General features: G+C 43.2%; 1 protein-coding gene and 1 pseudogene across 1 annotated transcript in view; both read right to left on the reverse strand.

The window, feature by feature from the left end:
- Reln (reelin) overlaps positions 1–20166 on the reverse strand; it is a 425071-nt gene that overhangs the window by 239290 nt on the left and 165615 nt on the right. Inside the window, 1 exon segment of the mRNA XM_032907091.1 lies at positions 9032–9102. Within this exon segment, the coding sequence (XP_032762982.1) occupies positions 9032–9102 (71 nt within the window).
- Positions 16889–17768, reverse strand: LOC116904182 (annotated as a pseudogene).

Genomic DNA, 20166 nt, shown 5'->3' on the forward strand with positions numbered 1-20166 from the left:
TGCTGCCAGGCTCAGAGAGAAGCCATCGGCAGAGTGATATGGGATGGAGCAGAGCGGGTGAGATGCTTTGCTGACTGAGATGAAGGTATCTACCAGACATCTTGAGGCACTGTGATGCCGGATCTACTGTGGGGTAAAAGACAGCCACATTTTATAATTTTACAGCCACACTCTACCATTGAGATGCACCCAACCCTACAGGTGCACTGAGAGTTTTAGAGAAACATCTAATTTGAACACCCGGTTTACTTTATGGGTTTGATTATTCAACATTTACCTTCCTTCCACCTCACAGTTTACACTTCCATGATCCTTAAGACAAATGATTTGAAAATTAGAGAATTTGAGGTCTGGTCTGAGGAAACAGTAGAGACCATGACCATAATCCAGTGCCGGTAGAGAGCATCTCCACCCAGTCATGAGGGTGCTGGAAAGAAAACCGCTCGAGTTTCTCTGCACAGCTGAGGACTGAACCATTGCTTCTGGTGCAGAGCGGATTCAGTTTTGGTCACCGCCATCGACCCAACAGCAGAGGACGCCGGTATGGTTTAAATGCTGTGCTCCTTTGGGGACAGTGCGGGGTAACCAGTGTGTGTTTTGAAGAGGGTATGCAGAGAGGCTCCAGTGAACACGTGTGCACACGTATTCCACCCTACACATCCTTGGCTGTGCCGTGTGAGCACCCCTAGTCCAGTGTCAGCTCAGCGACCCTACTCACATCAGCATCACACTGGGCACGCAGATGAGCCTCTACAGAGTATGAACTTTCCCTAGGTTTTCAGTGACGGTTGGCAATGGTCGTCGTTTTTTGTTGAGGTGCGTGTAATTCACGGGAAGTTTCAGAGTTTAAGTTTTTAAAGATCAAAAATATTCGTGGAGTTAGATGTGGAGGCAAAAGACTGCAGTCGCAGCACTTGTGTGGGGGAGGCAGGAGGGTCAGGCGAATGTGAGGACGGCCTAGGCTACGTAGCTGGTACTAAGTTTATGTGATTCAGAATATACTATGATCCCGTCTCTTTCCAGATGGTCTAATAATAATTCTTGTGGAGGACGAGTCTTTTCCACTTCCTTCCAAGACTTTGGCTCATTCTGAATTTGCTTATTTACTTTGGTCCCTGTAAGCAATACTTCACCACCATTTCCGTCTAAAGTTTCAGTGACATGTTGGGCGGCCTCTCGAGAGGCACATGCTAATTCCTTTGCTTTGTTGGTTTTTCGCTCCAGTATCACCACCTCGGCCAGGCCTACCTGATCTGGTGTCACGAGCCTTGTAAAACTGTGCTCTCCCCTGCCTCCCATCCAGCTGAACTCTGCTTACTGACAAACCTCATGACCTATGTTAGCAAGAAAGCTGCTTGCCCAGAGTGAGCAAGCAGTCAGTAATCCTTGGAGAGGGCTGTTAGGTGATTTTTGAATGAACATAAGCATCTTCCATTTCAAAACACCTGTGAGTAAGTAGCCCCCAACCCCCATCCCCCACCCTCACCCTCAAACAGCTCCAGCATGGTGATAAGGACACTCCTGCCCCCTGTCTGCACCGTGGATTATTTACTGCTACTTCTAGAACCTCAGAATTTAAGATGATTTAAGAATACAACAATGACCTAGAGCTATTCATTAATCAAAATGAAAATCTGTGAAGAAGTTTCCAGAATCTCAGTTTTATTTATTTACGCACACATTTATCTGAATGTGTGTGTATATGTGTATACATGCATGTGAACTTGCGTGCACATGTGTATACATGGGTATATTGGCCCGAAGCCAATGCCAACTGTCTTTGCGTTAGAGTCTCTGGCTGAACTTGAAGCTCAGTGATTCGGCTAGGCTGGCTGGCCAAAATAACTCTCAACACTTCTCCCTCTGTTCTCTGCCACCCTAGCACTAGAGTTGAAAATGCATTCCCCGCCTGCTCTGTTTTGTGAGTGTGGAGATCTGAACTTAGGTCCCCAGGCTTGTGTGGCAGGCACAGTTCTGACTAAGTTATCTCCCCAGGCCTAACTTAACAGCATCTTAATACAACAGGACCTACATGTTACAACCAATATCAGTTTAAGGCCCACTGTTTTGTGTCAGTCAGGATGCCCGACTGGGCTCCACGGGAAATGTTCTCAGGAGAGGCAGTGAGTTTTCAAAAGTAAATCCTTTAGGTTGATTCCTCATCATGTATTAAGTGCATGCTTTAAGTCAAGCTTATTACGTGTTAGAGAAAAACAAATTAAGGCCTGACTCCTCTCTTCAAAAAGCTCCCGGGTGGGGGAAGTGAATAGATGATTAGGACACAAGGGAGACAGACCATATTAAGAGTCAGGAGAGTTCTCATATGGGAGAGACATGGGCACTCTGCATTTGTCTTCCATTCCTGAGAAATAATTTAGTTCACCTGCTCAGCAGAAGTCCCCACCCTCTTCAAAAGGTGAAATGCATAGTTGTAATTTGGGGATAGGGAGAATTTGTGTTATTTTCTTATAATTCAAATAACATAATGTCATTGTAAAATTAATATATTTACATACATACATACATACATACATACATACATACATACAGGCAAGCTTAAGAAGAAAGGAATTATTCACACTCTCCTCACCCTGCACACTCGTGCACACTGTCTCATGTCAGCTGACTTTGCTTGCTCGAGTCTTCCCAGTCTGATTGCTGGGTACAGCCTCTACCAGCTTCTCTGAAGGGGAAGGTCACACTGGCATAGTTCCCACCACAGCTCCCCCAGTGCCAAGGACTTCTAAAGTCTGAATCCCAAAAGTGAAGGACTATGACTGCTCGCTAGCTTTCTCCCCTCAGACTGAGGGGAGAGAGAGAGAGAGAGAGAGAGAGAGAGAGAGAGAGAGAGAGAGAGAGAGGGAGGGAGGGGGGAGGGAGGGAGGAGGGAGGGAGGGAGGGAGGAGAGAGAGAGAGAGAGAGAGAGACAGACAGTCAGACAGACAGAGACAGAGAGAGACAGACAGACAGAGACAGACGGACAGACAGACAGACAGACAGACAGACAGACAGAGACAACAGACGGTGGGGGCAGCCCCTGACAACCGGCAGCTAGCCTAGCCCTGCAGCTGGACCTTGGGTTCTCTTGTGGAACATGAACAATCAGTTTCAGACAAGGCTACTCTGTGCAGACAATGGATGGAGATAGAAACAGGGCAACTTTATTACAGCCAAAGCAGAATGTGTCCTTTCCTTACCCGTGAATCAGAAAGCCTGGGTCAGCCAGAACAAGAGACATAAAAGGTTAATCTGAGCGGGGGTGGGGGTGGTGGGGAGGATATTTGGTTGTAAGTAGCACTGGGTTTTAGGGTGTGACTGAAAGGAGGCTGAGTGAGGTGGGGACACAGAGTGAATGGCTGAGAGCCCAGGCAGAAGCCTGAAATCTGCAGAACAGTCTTCTAAGGAAGGGGACCAAGGCTGCTGAGCCACCGAGAGCATCGCTTCCGGGTTCTGACACTTCTTCCACGTGTGCATCCCCTAACGCGAATGTAAAATGATCCTGTTTTCAAGTCCACAAGACAAAATCTGCTTTGTTGGAATTGCTTAATTTAAGACCCACATACTAAAGTATGATGCACATAAAAGGCCCTGTGCTGTGGTACGTAAGGAAGGCTCTTCTTTTTCTTCATAAACACATTAGGTATTCCTCAAGCAACACAGAAAATCATTACAAGAAAAATTACATCATTTTATTTGAGGAAACAATGTTTTAATTAAAACTGGGAAGACTCAAACTAAATGCATGGCTTACAGCAGCAGTTAGTTCCCTGACAGCAGGAAGCAGACATTGTCCTTGGGCTTCCTGCCTTATCTTGTTCGCACCAATGTGACTTCTGTGGATCATGTGACAACGAAAAGCTTGTTCTTCTTCTCATCCTGGGCTGCGTTTTCAACAACACGGTGCCTGCCAAATGGAAACTGTGTGCGTGTGATCCCCTCCCCGACAGATCTACCTGGGGTACTGCCACTAGAGGTGAGCTACAAGCCTCAACAGATACAGAAAAAATTGAAATAACCCCCTGTATCGTATCAGACCACTATGGATGAAAGCTGGACTTGAACAACAACAGAAAAAGTCTATAAACCCATAGAAACTGAACAACCCTCTACTCAACGGCTGCTGGGTCGGGGAAGAAATAAAGAAAGAAACTAAAGACTTTCTAGAATTAGTGGAAATGAACGCACAAACTATGTAACTTCTGGGACACACTGAAAGCAGTGCTAAGTGGAAAGCTCACAGCACCAAGTGCCTCCATAAAGAAACTGGAGCGATTCATACTAGCAATTTAAAAGTAATACCTGAAAGTTCTAGAACAAAAAGAAGCAAACACAAGAGAAGTGGTGGACAGAAAATAATCGAACCAAAGCTGAAATCGATAAATTACAAAGAGAACAATATAAAGAATCAACAAAACCAAGAGCTACTTCTTCGAGAAAATCAACAAGATACACAAACCCTTAGCCAAACCAACTAAAAAGGCAGAGATCCAAATGAACAAAATCAGAAATGGAAAGCGAGATATAATACAGACACTGAGGAGATCTAAAGAACTACTAGGTTTTACTTCAAAAGCCTTTACTCCACAAAACTGGATAATCTAAATGAACTGGACGATTTTCTTGATAAATTCCACTTAGCGAAGTTAAATAAAGACCAGGCAAACTATTCAAGTATTTCCATAACCCCTAAGGAAATAGAAGTAGTCATTAAAAGTCTCCCAACCAAAGTGAAAGGCCATGGCCAGATGGTTTCAGCACATAATTCTACCTTACCTGAAGAAGATCTAATGCCAATGTTCTTCAAACTATTCTACAAAACAGAAACAGAAGGAACATTGCCAAATTCATTCTATGAGGTCACGGTCACCCTGATATCTAAACAACACAAAGACTCAACAAACAAAGAGAACTTGAGACCAATTTCTCTTATGAACATTGATGCAAAAAATACTCAAACCGAATTTAGGAACAGATCAAAAACATCACTCACCACGATCGAGTAGAGTTCATCCCTGGGATGCAAGAATGGTTCAACGCATGAAAATACATCTTTGTAATACACATAGAAACAAATTGAGAGGGAAAACCCCCACAGGATCATCTCATTAGATGTTGAAAACTTTTGACAAAATTCAATGTCCCTTCATGGAGCGATCAAGGATATGAGACCTATTCCTAAACACAATAAAGGCAAGATACGGCAAACTGATAGTCAACATCAAATTAAATGGAGAGAAACTCAAAGCATTTCCACTAAAATCACAAACATGATGAGGCTGTTCACTCTCTGACTATCTCTTCAACATTAATACTTGAAGCAATAAGACAACCAGAGGAGACTAAGGGAATTAAAACTGGAAAGGAAGAAGTCAAGGTATCATTATTTAAAGTATATGACAGTATACATAAGTGACCCCCAAAATTCTACCAGAGAACTCCTACAGCCGATCTCTCTTTTGGCAAAGTGGCTGGATAAAAAATTAACTTTAAAAAAATCAGTAGGCATCCATTATACAAAAAAAAAAACAGGGTATGAAAGAAACTAGAAAACAAGTGGAAGGCCTGTATGACAAGAACGTTAAGTCTCTGAAGAAATAATTGTAGAAGATATCAGAAGATGGAAAGGTCTCCCATGTGCATGGATCAGCGGAATTGGCTTAGTAAAAATGGCCATCTTACCTAAAGAAATCTACAGATTCAGTGCAATCCCATCAACATTCCAGCACAATTCTTTAACAGACCTTGGAAGAGCAATTCTCAACTTTGTATTAAGAAAACCAAAAACCTGGGATAGTTAAAACTATCCTGTACGATAAAAGAACTTCTGGAGGTATCACCATCCCTGATTTTGAGCTGTACTACATAGCGATAGTTATAGAAACCACATGGTATTCCCATAAAGACAGATTGACCGATGGAATAGAATTAAAGACCCAGAAATATACCCACACATCCACAGACACTTCATTTTTGACAAAGAAGCCAAAAACCATACAACGGAAAAAAGAGTCTTCAACAAATGGTGCTGGTCTAACTGGACGTTGGCAGGCAGAAGAATGCAAATAGATCCTACCCACCATCCTGCACACAACTCTAGTCCAAGTGGATTGAAGACCTCAACATGACACCAGACACACCAAACATAGTAGAAGAGGGAGTGGGGAATAGCTTTAAATGAATTGCTACAGGAGACAACTTCCCGAAAAGAACACCAACAGCTCAGGGACTAAAATCAACAATTAATAAATGGGACCTTATGAGATTAAAAAGCTCCTGTAAGGCAATGAACACTGCCAATGGGACGAAACTACAGAACGAGAAAAAGAAAATCTTTCACCAACCCTACATCTGGCAGAAGGCTAATATCCAAAATCTATAAAGAGGTTAGGAAGTTAGACACCGATAACCCAAGCACGCTATTGAAAAATAGAGTTCAGGCTAAACAGGGAATTCTCCACAGAGGGCTCTCTAATGGCTGAGAAACAAAAGGGAAATGCTCAAAGTCCTCAGTCATTAGGGAAATACAAATCAAAATGACTCTGAGATTCCATTTTATACACATCAAAATGGCTAAGATCAAAAAACTCAAAAATTCAAAAGGCATTCTGGCAAGGATGTGGAGCAAGGGGAACATTCCTCCACTGCTGGTGGGAGTGCAAACTTGTACCACCACACTGGAATTCTGGCAGTTTCTCAGAAAAATTGGGACTAGTTCTACCTCAAGACCCAGCTATACACCTCCAGGGCATATACCCAAAAGACGCTGCACCATAGTACAAGGACACCCATTCAACTGTGTTCATAGCAGCTTTATTTGTTAATAGCGGGAAACTGGAAACAACCCAGATGTCCCTGAATCCAAAAAAAAAAAGAAAAAAAAAGATAAAGAAAATTTGATACACATGATGTGTCCTCACTTATAAGTGGCTATTAGCCATAAAATACAATATAACCATGCTACGATCCATAGACCTGAAGAAGCAAGGAGAGTCCAAGCCAGGATTATCAAATCTTGCTCAGAAGTATAAATAAAACAGACATTGGAACTGGATGGACAGAGGGAACTGGATTGGAGAGGGGATGGAGAGGAGAATATGGGTGGGGGTCAGGTGTAGGGAGAGAATGGAAGTGGCAGGTGGGAGGGCTGAAGAGAGAAGGGAAATCTATTGGCGTCATCTCTGGGACAAGCCTGAGACCTGGGATGGGGAGACTCTTGAGAGGATATGGCAGTGACTCCTGATAGAATATGGGGGTAACTCCAGGAGAAACCCCTAGCAGCAGGGGATATGAGGTTTGCAGTAGCCACCTCCTGTAGCCAGGCAAGACTTCCAGTGGAGGGAAGGGACACTATCCCACTCACAAAACCTTTGACCCCAAATTTGTCCCACCTACAAGATATGCAGGGATAAAGGTGGAGCAGAAGCTAAGAGAATGGCCAACCAATGAGTGGCTCAACTTAAGACCCACCCTATAGGGGAGAGCCAAGACCTGACACTATTAATGATACCCTGTTATATTTGCAGATGGGCCTAGCATAACTGTCATCTGAGAGACCTCATCCAGCAGCTGATGGAAACAGATGCAGAGACCCACAGCCAAACATTAGGCAGAGCTTAGGGAGTCTTTTTGAAGAGTTAGGACAAAGACTGAGGGACCCGGAGGGGTCAAGAACAAAGCCAACTAACCTGGGCCAATGGAGGCTCACAGGGCTGAACCATCAACCAAAGAACATGCATAGACTGGACCTAGGCCACCTACGCATATGTAACAGATGTGTAGCTTGGTTTCCATGTAGGTACCCCAACAATTGTCTTGGGGCTGTCTCTGACTTGGACTCAGTTGTCTCCCTTTGGATCTCTTCCCCTAGCTGGAATGCCTTGTATGGCCCCAGGGGGAGAGGACGTGCTTACTCCTGATAAGACTTTGATGTGCTCGGGTGGGTTGGTCCCAGGGGAAGGGGTGCTCTGTTTCTCCAAGGAGAAGGGGAGAGGGGAATGGCAGAAGCGGGATGGGAGGTTGGAACTAGGAGAAGTGGGGTTGCCATGGGGGTGTATGTGAATAAATTAATTAATTAATGAAAACACTGTGTACATGTAGATGCTATTATATAAGATAGGGTTTACCCTCACTCATTGAGAACTTTCTGTATTAATTTTCTTAGCTTTTTATTTTGTTTTAAATAGTTCAATCCAATAGTAGTACAATAGACTTGAACTTGTAAGGCTTAAGAGAATTTAGTTTTAGGGACTAGTAAACTGTGAATTGGACATATCTTTATTGACATTATGTGCTTTCAGAATGTTGACTCTGCTTGCTTTACGGTATTCTATGTTTTCAGTAAATATTTTCATAACACAGAAGAAATTTACACTGGAATAGAAGAATTCTTGAGTCTGCCCATTCAGACGTATTTTAATGTCTGCATTCTTGAAAGTCATAGAAGAAAAGTTAATTTAACTGAAGAATATGGACCACAGGTTTTTGAAATTATGGAGGGGAGTTTTATGAGTGAAGAATCTGTAAGCAAATAATTAGAATTCTGACGGTAACAATTTATCAGATACCACATTACTTAGGTACAGCCATACTGATATCTATCTATAGATATAGGGATATAAGCTACTCATGATATGACCAATTAATGCAGAGTCAGAGATACTGGGGTGTAAAGTGATGATGAGAAACACATTTGGCTAAAAGCCTTAGTGGAAAATTAAAGGGAATTAATTTTTGTACAATTTTTCAATTACTATTAAAATTTGTCACTTTTAGGACAACTAAAAGTGACTCAAAATATTATGTAATTATACAATTTCTTTTGGTTCATTTGCTCCCAGTGAGTATGTTCCCACTTCTGTGAGCTTTATCAATAACTAATGAGTGAATAACGAATAGGGCTATGAACTGGTCGATAACTCAATCTTAAAACATCATGATAAAGTAACACTAACGAAATGATAACAGTAAGGACAGAGGACCTGCCGTGAATAAGGTAGACACAGGAAGAAAAGCAAGTCGAGGATGCTCTTACCTCCTTGTTCACAGAGTTGCTGGGCTAAGGCGTCTTTGAAAATCACCTGACCCCTGTGTGTTGCAGTAGCCCTGGAAATTGAACAGGAAAAGGTTAATTTAATTGCTGTGATATAGTTGGTATTAAAGTGTTTTTAAAAGATAACTTAAAATCCAGAACAAATGCTTAAAGTCCCCTGGGCCAACTGCTACCTTCAGGTCTTGCTTTATAAAGACATTGTAATATTTTATTCTGGAACAGTGGGCATGAGCAGAGCCTGGATGGAAATGTAGCAAGGGTGCTAATCAAGTTCTCCAGACGCCGGCGTGAAATGTTTTGTAGAGTATCTCATCCGTAAGGGAGTAGACCCTCCTAAAGTCCTTTTGGGTTTTTGAAATAATGGTCACCATAAGATGCTATAAAATATTTTTAAGAGAATATTTTCCCCAAACATGGGCTAGTCAGAGCTTTTATAATTAAAAAAAAATCTGTCAGAATAAAATGTACACCCCCTCCACCTAGTGGGTGTAATTCACCATTTGTAGGAGATATGCATCTTTCCCTTCTAATCAGAGCTGTGCATATGGAACACTGAATACCCCGCTTCTCACAGCAGATCTGTTATTCAACAGATGTAATTGGAAATGTCTTATTAAAGGAAGAATGATTTCTTCTCTATATGTGAACTGATTTCCCTTCAAAAGAATTATTTTGAGGTGAAATGTATTTTCTAAGTGAAATGAGGGCAGAAAATCATGTTTTCTTGAGAAACTTAGTTTAGAAAATAAGTCATATAAAAATACATTTACTGTCTAAAAACTGTATTAACATTAAATCTTTACTCTTGCCCAAATCACGCTAGGACAAAAATAACTTGATTCTGCCGACATCTGCTGGAGACGGATTATAGACAACACACTGGGCTAACTCCTGAGCGGACAGGCCTTGCTGCCCTCATTACCCCTCGGCAGGACAACCTTTGGTCAATATCTCTATCTTTGCAGGATTCAATAGGACCTCCTGGCTCCTGACATCCCCCAGTTTGGCTCCATGTGGATGAACCTTCTTCCTTCACGCTGTGGGCTTTTCTGATTTCTGTTCTCCGCGGAATTGTTCCTGAGCCCCCGCGTCACTAATCAAGTTTCAACTCTCCGGAAATAATGAAGGAGCCTTCCATGCTGAAGTGTTAATAGGCGATATGGCTCCATGCTAACATCCTACAGCAGTGCCACTAAGAAAAGCATACGTTAACTACCACGCATACACATAATGAATGTAGAGGGCGGAAAGAATGGATGAGGTAACTCACAGGTAGTCTTCAGCTCACAACATACGTGAAACTTGCAAGGGATGTCGAGTTCTTGTTATATATATTAATCATTATCAAAATGCCATATAAGGAAATAGTACAGTCTTTCTGTGGGTATTTGTGTGCACGTGTTTGTAAACATGCATTTTTTTTCTTCACTTTTATAAAGCTGAAAATGAGGCCTGAAACATTTGGCTAATCCAAGTTAATCAGTACAGATTTTCTGTCCAGAGAGAAAGTGGTGACTTGATTTCCCTCACGCATTCTTCAAATCAATTGAACTAAGTGCTTCGGAGATCGATTCCCCATCTACTTCTCACAGTGACACAGCATCATAATTGTAAACATGTGATTTGAAAGGATATTTTCAGGAGTCACTAGCTAACAAGAGAACTGCTACAGCTTGTAGCACTTAAGAACGGTTGCAAGCAGGCAGAAAACACTCCCAATTAGAGTTGTGCTTCTTCTCGTCCACAGAGTTAGCACGAGGCCACGCGTGCTTGCCACCAACAGGCTGCCTCACAGAGCTGAGGTGAGAGGCCTGCAGCAGAGACCCCCACCTCCCCTTAGCTCTGTCTCAAGTGTGAAAAAGCCTCACGCTGCACAGCGCTGTGTGACTTCATGCCGTTCTTCCTGCTCTTCCGTGGCCTCAGGCCTGGGATTCAGTGCCTTTATCCATAGATTTACCTCTGTATCTTTGGTTCAGTGAATAGCCTCATAGATATCCCAACACATACAGAGTAACTGCAGCTCATCGAACGGACCTTCACGCTCATCGTTAAAGCAAAGTTTCTAATTTTTAGTTTTTTAAAAAACCTATAATCTGTCTTTTCAAAGCTTATGAAATGCAGTTAGAAAGGCCATTTCCAAGTACATCAGGTGCTTTAGGAATAGCCGTGGACCCTCTACCTTCCCTCTTTCGCACCCTCCCACCTCCGCTGCTCTCCACCGTCCCGCTGACAGTCTTGGTTCTGTACACACATGGTTTTATTTTTCCACGGTCTAGGTCCCAGAATTAAGAGGGAGGCTGAATTGTTTGTTACTGTCAGGGACTGACTTCATTTTAGCATGACTGACTGTCTTCCATCACTGTCTTCTCGGCAAACATCATAACGTCTCTCTTCTTGATCTGTGGGAAGAGTTCCATCGTGTCTATAAACAGTATTTTCTTTCCCCATTCTACTATGGATGGACACCTAGGCTGGTTTCATAGTTTAACTTCTAGGAATGTGCAAGTGACTCTGTGGTACAGAGAACACACACAGACACAGACAGAGTCACACCCACAGACATGCATATACACAGCACATATACACCTCACACACAACACAGATGCAAACGCCCAGACATACACACCACACTACCCCTATACACACATACACACTCATTCACACATATGCATACACATCACATACCACACACACACACACATACACCACACCGATACACGCAGTCACAGAGACATACAGACACACATGTTTACATATCACATAGCATACATCACAGAAATACACACTCATATGCATACATACATACACACACAAGCACCAAAAGAAATCTAAGTAACTCACATAACAAATGAGATAATAAAATGGACAGATGGTTTTTAAAAATTATTTATTTATTCATTCATTATTGTTTTTGAGGCAAGTTCTGCCCCCCACCTCCGTCCACCCCCTACTGTTCCACATCCCATAACTTCTCCCTGCCTCACCCCTGTGCCATCTCCACAAGGATGTCCCAACCCCACCCACACCACCTGACCTCTAAACTCCCTGGGGCCTCCAGTCTCTTGAGGGTTAGGTGCATCTTCTCTGACTGAACCCAGACCTGGGAGTCCTCTGCTGTACATGTGTTGGAGACCTCACCTCAGCTGGTGTATGCTGCCTGGTTGGTGGTTTAGAATCAGAGATCTTGGGGGTCCAGGTTAATTGAGACTGCTGGTCCTCCGACAGGGTTGCCCTCCTCCTCAGCTTCCTCCAGCTTTTCCCTAATTCAACCACAGAGGTCAGCAGCTTCTGTCCATTGGTTGGGTGTAAATAACTGCATTTGACTCTTTCAGCTGCTTGTTGGGTCTTTGGAGGGCAGCCATGATAGGTCCCTCGGATGGTTTTTAAAAGTACGAATAGCCAAGAAGTACAAAAACCCATTCAGTACCACTAGCCAGAGAAGTGCTAGTGAAAACAACATTGTGATTCCATCTTACCCCAGTCCAGGATGGCCATCAACAAGAAAAATGTGCTAACTGCTGGGGACATTGTAGACACTGTAGGATGTTCAGCTTCCATGATAGTCGGTGTGGACGTTTCTCAGAAAACTGAAAGCAGACCTGTCATATGACCCAGCTGGGTCATAAGACACCTCTCCTGGGCATTTACCCCAAAAGAAACCAAAACCTAATTAGCATTCGTCAAATGCATGTGGAATTCTGGGATAGAGAACTTGACCTCTGGTTTTTGAAGATTTAGCCTTCATTCCACAGGTCCTTACATCTTCCTGAGGTATTTTGAAGGCCACAGTGCTATTAGCCCTCAATAGCATATCAAGGAATCCTGGGGCCTAATGCAGCTCATACAGTCTGCCAAAGGCAGACATGGCTGGACTTGAGGCTTGTGGTTTTCAGGACCTGTCAGAGCTCAGCAGGAGTCTCCCTGGGGCCACAGGAGAAGCAGCAGAGTGGGAGAAGCAGCAGAGTGGTCCACCAGAAGAGAGCATCTGGGCTGACTGTGTTCTCATTCATTTGTTAATGTCATTCACAGAAATGACTCAGTAATTCAAACCTGCCTGGAGGAGGTCACTGCACTCCAAGCCATTATCCCGTGTTCTCTACTCCAGGGAGCAATAGTCACAGGATCAATGATTTAGCTGGTATATAAAATTTGCCGCCTGCCAAGCAGGGTCTACAGGAATCAACTCTGTCCTGACAACACTCCGGTAAGGAACGGAAAACTCTTCTCATTTTCCTGAATCATGGAACTTCTCATGGTTTACAAGTGTCACAAAACTAGAGATGGTGTCAGAACTCAAGCCCAGGCTTTCTGGGTGTTGAATCCTTCTTCTGAGCACCATGTTACACGGTCACGAACCTGACTCCAATGACAGTAGGTTACAGTAGCTCCGGTGTCTTGGTGAGGTAAAACCTCCTTTCAGGGTCCACCCTTTAAAGTCACATCTGCTGTGGCTTGAACTTGACCTCAATCTTTCAGGACTTTTAATTTAATCTTCTGGATAAGCCAGGTTATTTACCAGTTCGAGTTAGAGTCTTGGCCACAAAGCTAGCAATGAGAAGACATTTACCTTTTAAACCAAATCTGCATGGCGTCATACACGTATAATCCTAGCATTCAGAGGGCCAAAGCATGTGGACACTACAAGACTGAGGCACTCCTAAGCTACACAGTTTGTTGTAGGCCAACCTGCACTACACGGTGAGAACTTGCCTCAAAAACAACAAACCAACCAACACTGATATTAACACTTTCCAGCTCTCCGTCCTCAGCCACAGCACACGTGCAGACAGACACACGACCATCATAGTGCCACTCTCTATAAACCTTTGGGACACCCGGATGGCGTGTTGTCATGGAAATGTCTCACCCTATTGTGGCAGCTTCAAGCTCTGCAGACACCCAGGAGGCAGGAAGCAGGCTCCTGGGTTCCACCACTTCATCCCACAAGATGCCCGCTCTACTCTCCGCCTGACACTAGCAACAGTAGTGTCAGGCCTACTTTGAACATATTTAGATGAATAAAATTGTTTGAGGTGGGCTTATTTAGAGTCGGCCATGGAAATGTATGTATTCTATAGATGCACACATACACATACACAAGAAATGTTAAAAAAGCTTAAAAGACTCTGAGAGTCAGGTCCTCTCATTTTTAATCCACAGTATATTTTGAGAGTAGACACCCATGGCATACAATAACAGGCCCTATTCACGATCATAATCGTTATTTTATATAACTTTATAGTTCCTTTTGGAGGAAAGCTCATCAAATCTGTGGTGCTAATAGCTATGTTGGTACTATCCGTGCTCAATTTTGTATAATTAGCAGTAATTTTTTTTTCAGAGGAGATCAGAAAATATCTTTATTGTTCAGGGTTCTGGAGTATAGACCAATTTTCTTAAAATGTTTCTAATGAGTACTTACATTCTCAAAAAGACACATAGATCCTAAAGCAAGCCTGCCAACGAGAGTCTCTATTAAATAAGTCACTTAAAAATTATGTTTGGCTGCTCAGTTTTATCATTTGACAAACTCTATAGATCTTCGGAATGAAGCAGCTCACTATAATTGGCACACGCGGGTTTTAAAATAGCTCGTGCAGTTGTTTGGGAACGAGCATGAGATATCCTCATCTTAACTGAATGGGGCTAGCTGCTGCCCAAGGCACTTGAGCATGAAATGTATGCACTTTGTTCTGGTCTCTCTTCGCACTGAGTAGGACCAGCTTGAAACACCACGAGCTGTCAAGCATGTGCTACCAGACCAGGGACAAGTTCTTAAACATTCTAGCTTTGCACTCCTTGTGCGAAGAAAGAAGTAACTTGAGAGAACTACTGTCACTTAAAGATATTAATATTCATCCCGTAAGTCTTTTCAAACACAGTTTCAAGCTTCTGGAACAGGGGAAATCACGAATTTAACCCTTTCCCCCAAGAAGTCAACAATGGTGACCTGAAAACAGAAGGGAGCCAAAACCACACTTTTAGTCCAAAATTGGCTTTCTGTGTGAATTTCCACTGACATCCCATAATTACCGAAGAAGGAATGCAGAAGACGTTTAACAGGATTATCACAGACTCCTAAGATTTGCAAGAGAGTTTTCATATATGAAATGCATCAACTTGGTCACATCGACATGAAGAAAAAGAGCAGCTGCCTCATCTTAAAATGGAGGGTGATGATGGTTACTTCTGTTTCCCCCGTGAGGTCTGACTTGTCCTATTTCACAGCTGGAAAGAATATTCATTAACCAGCAATATGAAGTCAACCTCACATAATTTCAGTATGCTAAACCACCGCCAGGCTGCAGTTCAGAACATACATCGAATGGAAGTCATCTGAATTTGATAAAATATTTCAAAGGGGGGTTGGGGATTTAGCTCAGTGGTAGAGCGTTTGCCTAGCAAGTGCAGGGCCCTGGGTTCAGTCCCCAGCTCTGAAAAAAAGAAAAGAAAAAAAATTTCAAAGGAATCAAAACAAGAGCAAAATTGCGTCCATGCCACCTTCAAATGACAGCACTTTCTAATCCAAGGGTACCGATTTATGGTGACTCCTCAAAAGATCGATGTAGTCTTTTATTAATGTGTGCTCATGTGTGCCTGCATGTGGTTTTGTGCACCACAAAGGTACAGGTGTCCACGCAGGACAATGGTGCCAGACTTCCTGGAACTGGAGTTCTGGGTGTCTGTGAGGCACCTGCTGTGTGTGAGGAAACTTCAGCGAAGGACTCAGGTCTTCTGCCAGAGGAGTACGTACTCTTGCTTAACCACCAAGCCACCTCTCTATTTCCTTCTTTATGCTAAATAAACAAGAAAAATGTTTCCCAACACATAAACATGACAAACGCAAACTTCAGAGAGAAAATATTTTTATTCTATTTGCGACTTTTGGGGGGATCTTTATTTGTCTCCATTATCTTGTCTTGTTCTTTAAAAAAAGAAAATCACTGTCTTGTTATGTAGCCCAGGCTAGTCTCAGACTCAAGGCCCTATTACTTAGTTTTGTGAGTCTCCTTTTTTCACCCTATAAGATCCTATAAGAACATATACCCTCCTCCTTCAGCGCTAGGGTTTAGGGCATACATTGTGTACATCTTGTAATTTTTTTCAAGTTTTCATAGTTCTGTTATTGCTAAGCCATAGAATTGTTTCTATCGATCAAACAGGTCAGTGTTTTCTATCCTGGAAAACAACAAATCTTAGCATGATCAATATCACCCAGTAATCCCAATGTCGGGTCTGGACCTAGTGACCGCTACATGACCTGCTTTTAAGTCAAAGAATTATTTTATAGCAAGACACATTTAAGTACATACTAAATATAGACATCTTAACAATTAAATTAATAATAATTTAAGTACACAAAAATGATCTTGTATTGAAATGGTCACACAAAGTATTGAGTTTTCAAGTCCAAATATAATAAAGAGAAAAAGTACCAGTTAGCTTTCATCAGCCCTCCACCCCCACCCCCGTTTTTTAACCTATAACATATAAGGTAACCTGTCAGAATCTGGTGTATCCCAGCCTGGACTCAAGCTCATTCATGCTGAGGATGGTCTTGAACTTCTGGTCCTCCTGCCTGTATCTGCTAGACAAGCACATTACCAACTGAGCTACATCTTGAGCTCAAGCTGGATAATTTCTAAGGTTTAAATAGCAGATTTATAATGAGAAGATAGGAGCGTATGCCATGGACCAAAGTTTATATTGACCTTACCCAAGCATTTGCTTTGTGATACAGGACTGAAAAACAGATACTTATTTTTCAGAGTGCACTGACTCTGTGAAAATTTCAGTAAAAAACATAGGGAATTATGGTAATGATATTCTTTTCTCTTTCAGACTTAATTCATTTATTTTTCTTGTATAAAAACCCTTATGTGGTAGCCACAGCTGGAGCCTGGGTCCTCTTAACAGAGACTCTGGTGTGGGTTTTCATAAGATGGTCAGTGAACTCCTGATAAGGAGACTTGGTAAACAGTCTCTTTCCAGAGATCAGGGGTCAGGTAGCTGTAGGTCTTGGAGATAGCATTAAAGGTGGCCTTGGCAAAGTTGCCCAGGGTGGCAGTGCAGCCCCTGGCTGAAGTGTAGCAGTCATCTATACCGGCCATCATCAGTAGCTTCTTGGGCACAGGAGCAGAGACAATGCCAGTGCCTCTGGGGGCGGGGATGAGACGCACCAGCACAGAGCCACAGCGGCCTGTCACCTTGCATGGCACAATGTGGGGCTTGCCAATCTTGTTCCCCCAATAGCCTCTCCACACTGGGACGATCGAAAGCTTGGCCAGGATGATGGCCCCTCAGCTGGCAGTGGCTACCTCCTTGGAGCACTTAACACCAAGATCAATGTGACCATTGTAGTCCCCAATAGCGACAAAAGCCTTGAACCTGGTCTGCTGGCCAGCCCGAGTCTGCTTCTGCACTGGCATGGTTTTCAGAACCTTATCCTTTAGAGATGCACCCAGGAAAAAGTCAGTAATCTCAGACTCCTTAATGGGCAGGGAGAACAGGGAGATCTCCTCCAAGGACTTGATCTTCATGTCCTTAACCAGGCGGTCCAGCTTGGTGATGGGATCCACTCCTTGTCTTCAGCTTTTCCTCCACGAGCCCCATGGCCCCTAAGACCACTGCCAAATCCTCCACAGAAGCCACTGAGGCCTCCTAATCCTGGACCTCTGGGTCCTCCGGGCCCTCAGGCTGCACTGGCATCATCCCCCATTTGGTGTTTTCCCGGAAGAAGAAGGAAGAAGGAAGAAGGAAGAAGGAAGAAGGAGGAAGGAGGAAGGAGGAAGGGAAGAAGGGAAGAAGGAGAGAAGAAGAAGGAAGAAGGAAGAAGGAGGAAGGAGGAAGGAGGAAGGAGGTGAAAAAGAAGGAGGAGGAGGAGGAAGATGAGGAGGAATGATATTCTTATTGGTTAGTTCAGATAATTCTGGTACTATATTGAAGGAGAGTGAAAAATAAAAACAAAACCTCCCTAAACATAGCATATCTATTTTATGAATCAAGAGTAGAAGTAGAAATGTTGTGAAATGTTTTAAAGCCAAAGCCAATGGCAGTTAGAATGCAAATTCCAGTCTTGATTGTCATCAGAAATTAGATGGTAAACCTTGGACAGGAATCCTGCCATAGTATAAGGGTTTTCCCTCATCAGCTAAACATTTTGGAAATATTGCCCACACGTCAAGATATGTGTCTCCATGGTGATTCCAAATCCAGTCAAGTTAACAATGAGGATGAGACATTACAGCTCCACCTGAAACATATCAGCCCCACCTGAAATATCACAGCCCAACCTGAAACATCACAGCCCAACCTGAAATACCACAGCCCAACCTGAAACACCACAGCCCAACCTGAAACACCACAGCCCAACCTGAAACACCACAGCCCAACCTGAAATACCACAGCCCAACCTGAAATACCACAGCCCAACCTGCCCAACCTGAAATACCACAGCCCAACCTGAAATACCACAGCCCAACCTGAAACATCACAGCCCAACCTGAAACATCACAGCCCAACCTGAAACACCACAGCCCAACCTGAAACATCACAGCCCAACCTGAAACATCACAGCCCAACCTGACACATCACAGCCCAACCTGACACATCACAGCCCAACCTGACACATCACAGCCCAACCTGACACATCACAGCCCAACCTGAAACATCACAGCCCAACCTGAAACACCACAGCCCAACCTGAAATACCACAGCCCAACCTGAAACACCACAGCCCAACCTGAAACACCACAGCCCAACCTGAAACACCACAGCCCAACCTGAGACATCACAGCCCAACCTGAGACATCACAGCCCAACCTGAAACACCACAGCCTAACCTGAAATACCACAGCCCAACCTGAAATACCACAGCCCAACCTGAAACATCACAGCCCAACCTGAAATACCACAGCCCAACCTGAAACACCACAGCCCAACCTGAAATAGCACAGCCCAACCTGACACATCACAGCCCAACCTGAAATACCACAGCCCAACCTGACACCCAAATACATCCCTTTAAATCACAGCGTGTGCCCATGGTGATTCCAAATCTGGTCAAGTTAACAATTAGGTTAAAACATTACAACCCAACCTGACATCCAAACACATCCCTTTAAGTCACAACATCACTCTCCTTTCCCTAAGGCCTCATTTTCAACTCATAATGCAAATTGCATTAGACCGTCTGTAAAGTCCCTGTGGCCATTAGCAGCCTGGACGATATTAAAAGGTCTAAAGCAATTCTGAGACTCAAGACAATCTATCTCTTTAACTGGGAGCCTCTATAAAATCATAGGATAAATATTCTCATTCCACAATGAAGGAATGGGAGCGTAAAAACAAAAGCAGAGCAAATCTGTGGCTAGCAGGGAAAGCACAGAATCCTACAATGAAAGTCTGCACCTGGGACCTGTGATGGCCTCATTTGGAGTCCAATGTAGTTACATGGCTTTGCTCTTTGGGGTCTGCTACCAGCAGCACACAGAGCCTCTTTCCGGGTGGGTCTACTCTATGCCTGTAGCTTTCTTCAATGACTATCTCATGATCCCAAATTCATTATGTAGTGTGTGTGTGTGTGTGTGTGTGTGTGTGTGTGTGTGTGTGTATAGTGTGTGTATATATTATGTATGTATGTATGAATGTATGTATATGTATGCAGATATACCACTTCTGGGTTTTAATTCATAAAACCTGAAATCTGTTAAAAAGATGCATCCCTCCAATGTTCACAGACTTTATAATGGGCCCTAATAAAAAAACAAAAAGAAAGTATTCTTTTTTTTTTTTAAACTGAATACAACATTTTAATAGACATCAGGACAGTATAAAATGGATTTAGATACTGCAGAGGGGCCCAGAAACCATGTCCAATGAAAACCAGTTGAAAGACATGAAGATACAACACCTAGGGGTTTTTCAGCACAGGGAAGTGCTGCTTGGGTATTCTCCTACTTGTTACTGAAACCCTTGTACTCTGGTATACGCAAAAGAAAGTATTCTTAAGTTGGCAACTGCATAAAGAAAATGTGTTACACACATCCACAAAATGGGATGCAACTCAACCTTATAGAAAGATCCCTTGTCATTTGTGATAAGAGGAGTAGAATTGG

The sequence above is a fragment of the Rattus rattus genome, chromosome 6, assembly GCF_011064425.1.
Source record: "Rattus rattus isolate New Zealand chromosome 6, Rrattus_CSIRO_v1, whole genome shotgun sequence".
Taxonomy (NCBI): domain Eukaryota; kingdom Metazoa; phylum Chordata; class Mammalia; order Rodentia; family Muridae; genus Rattus; species Rattus rattus.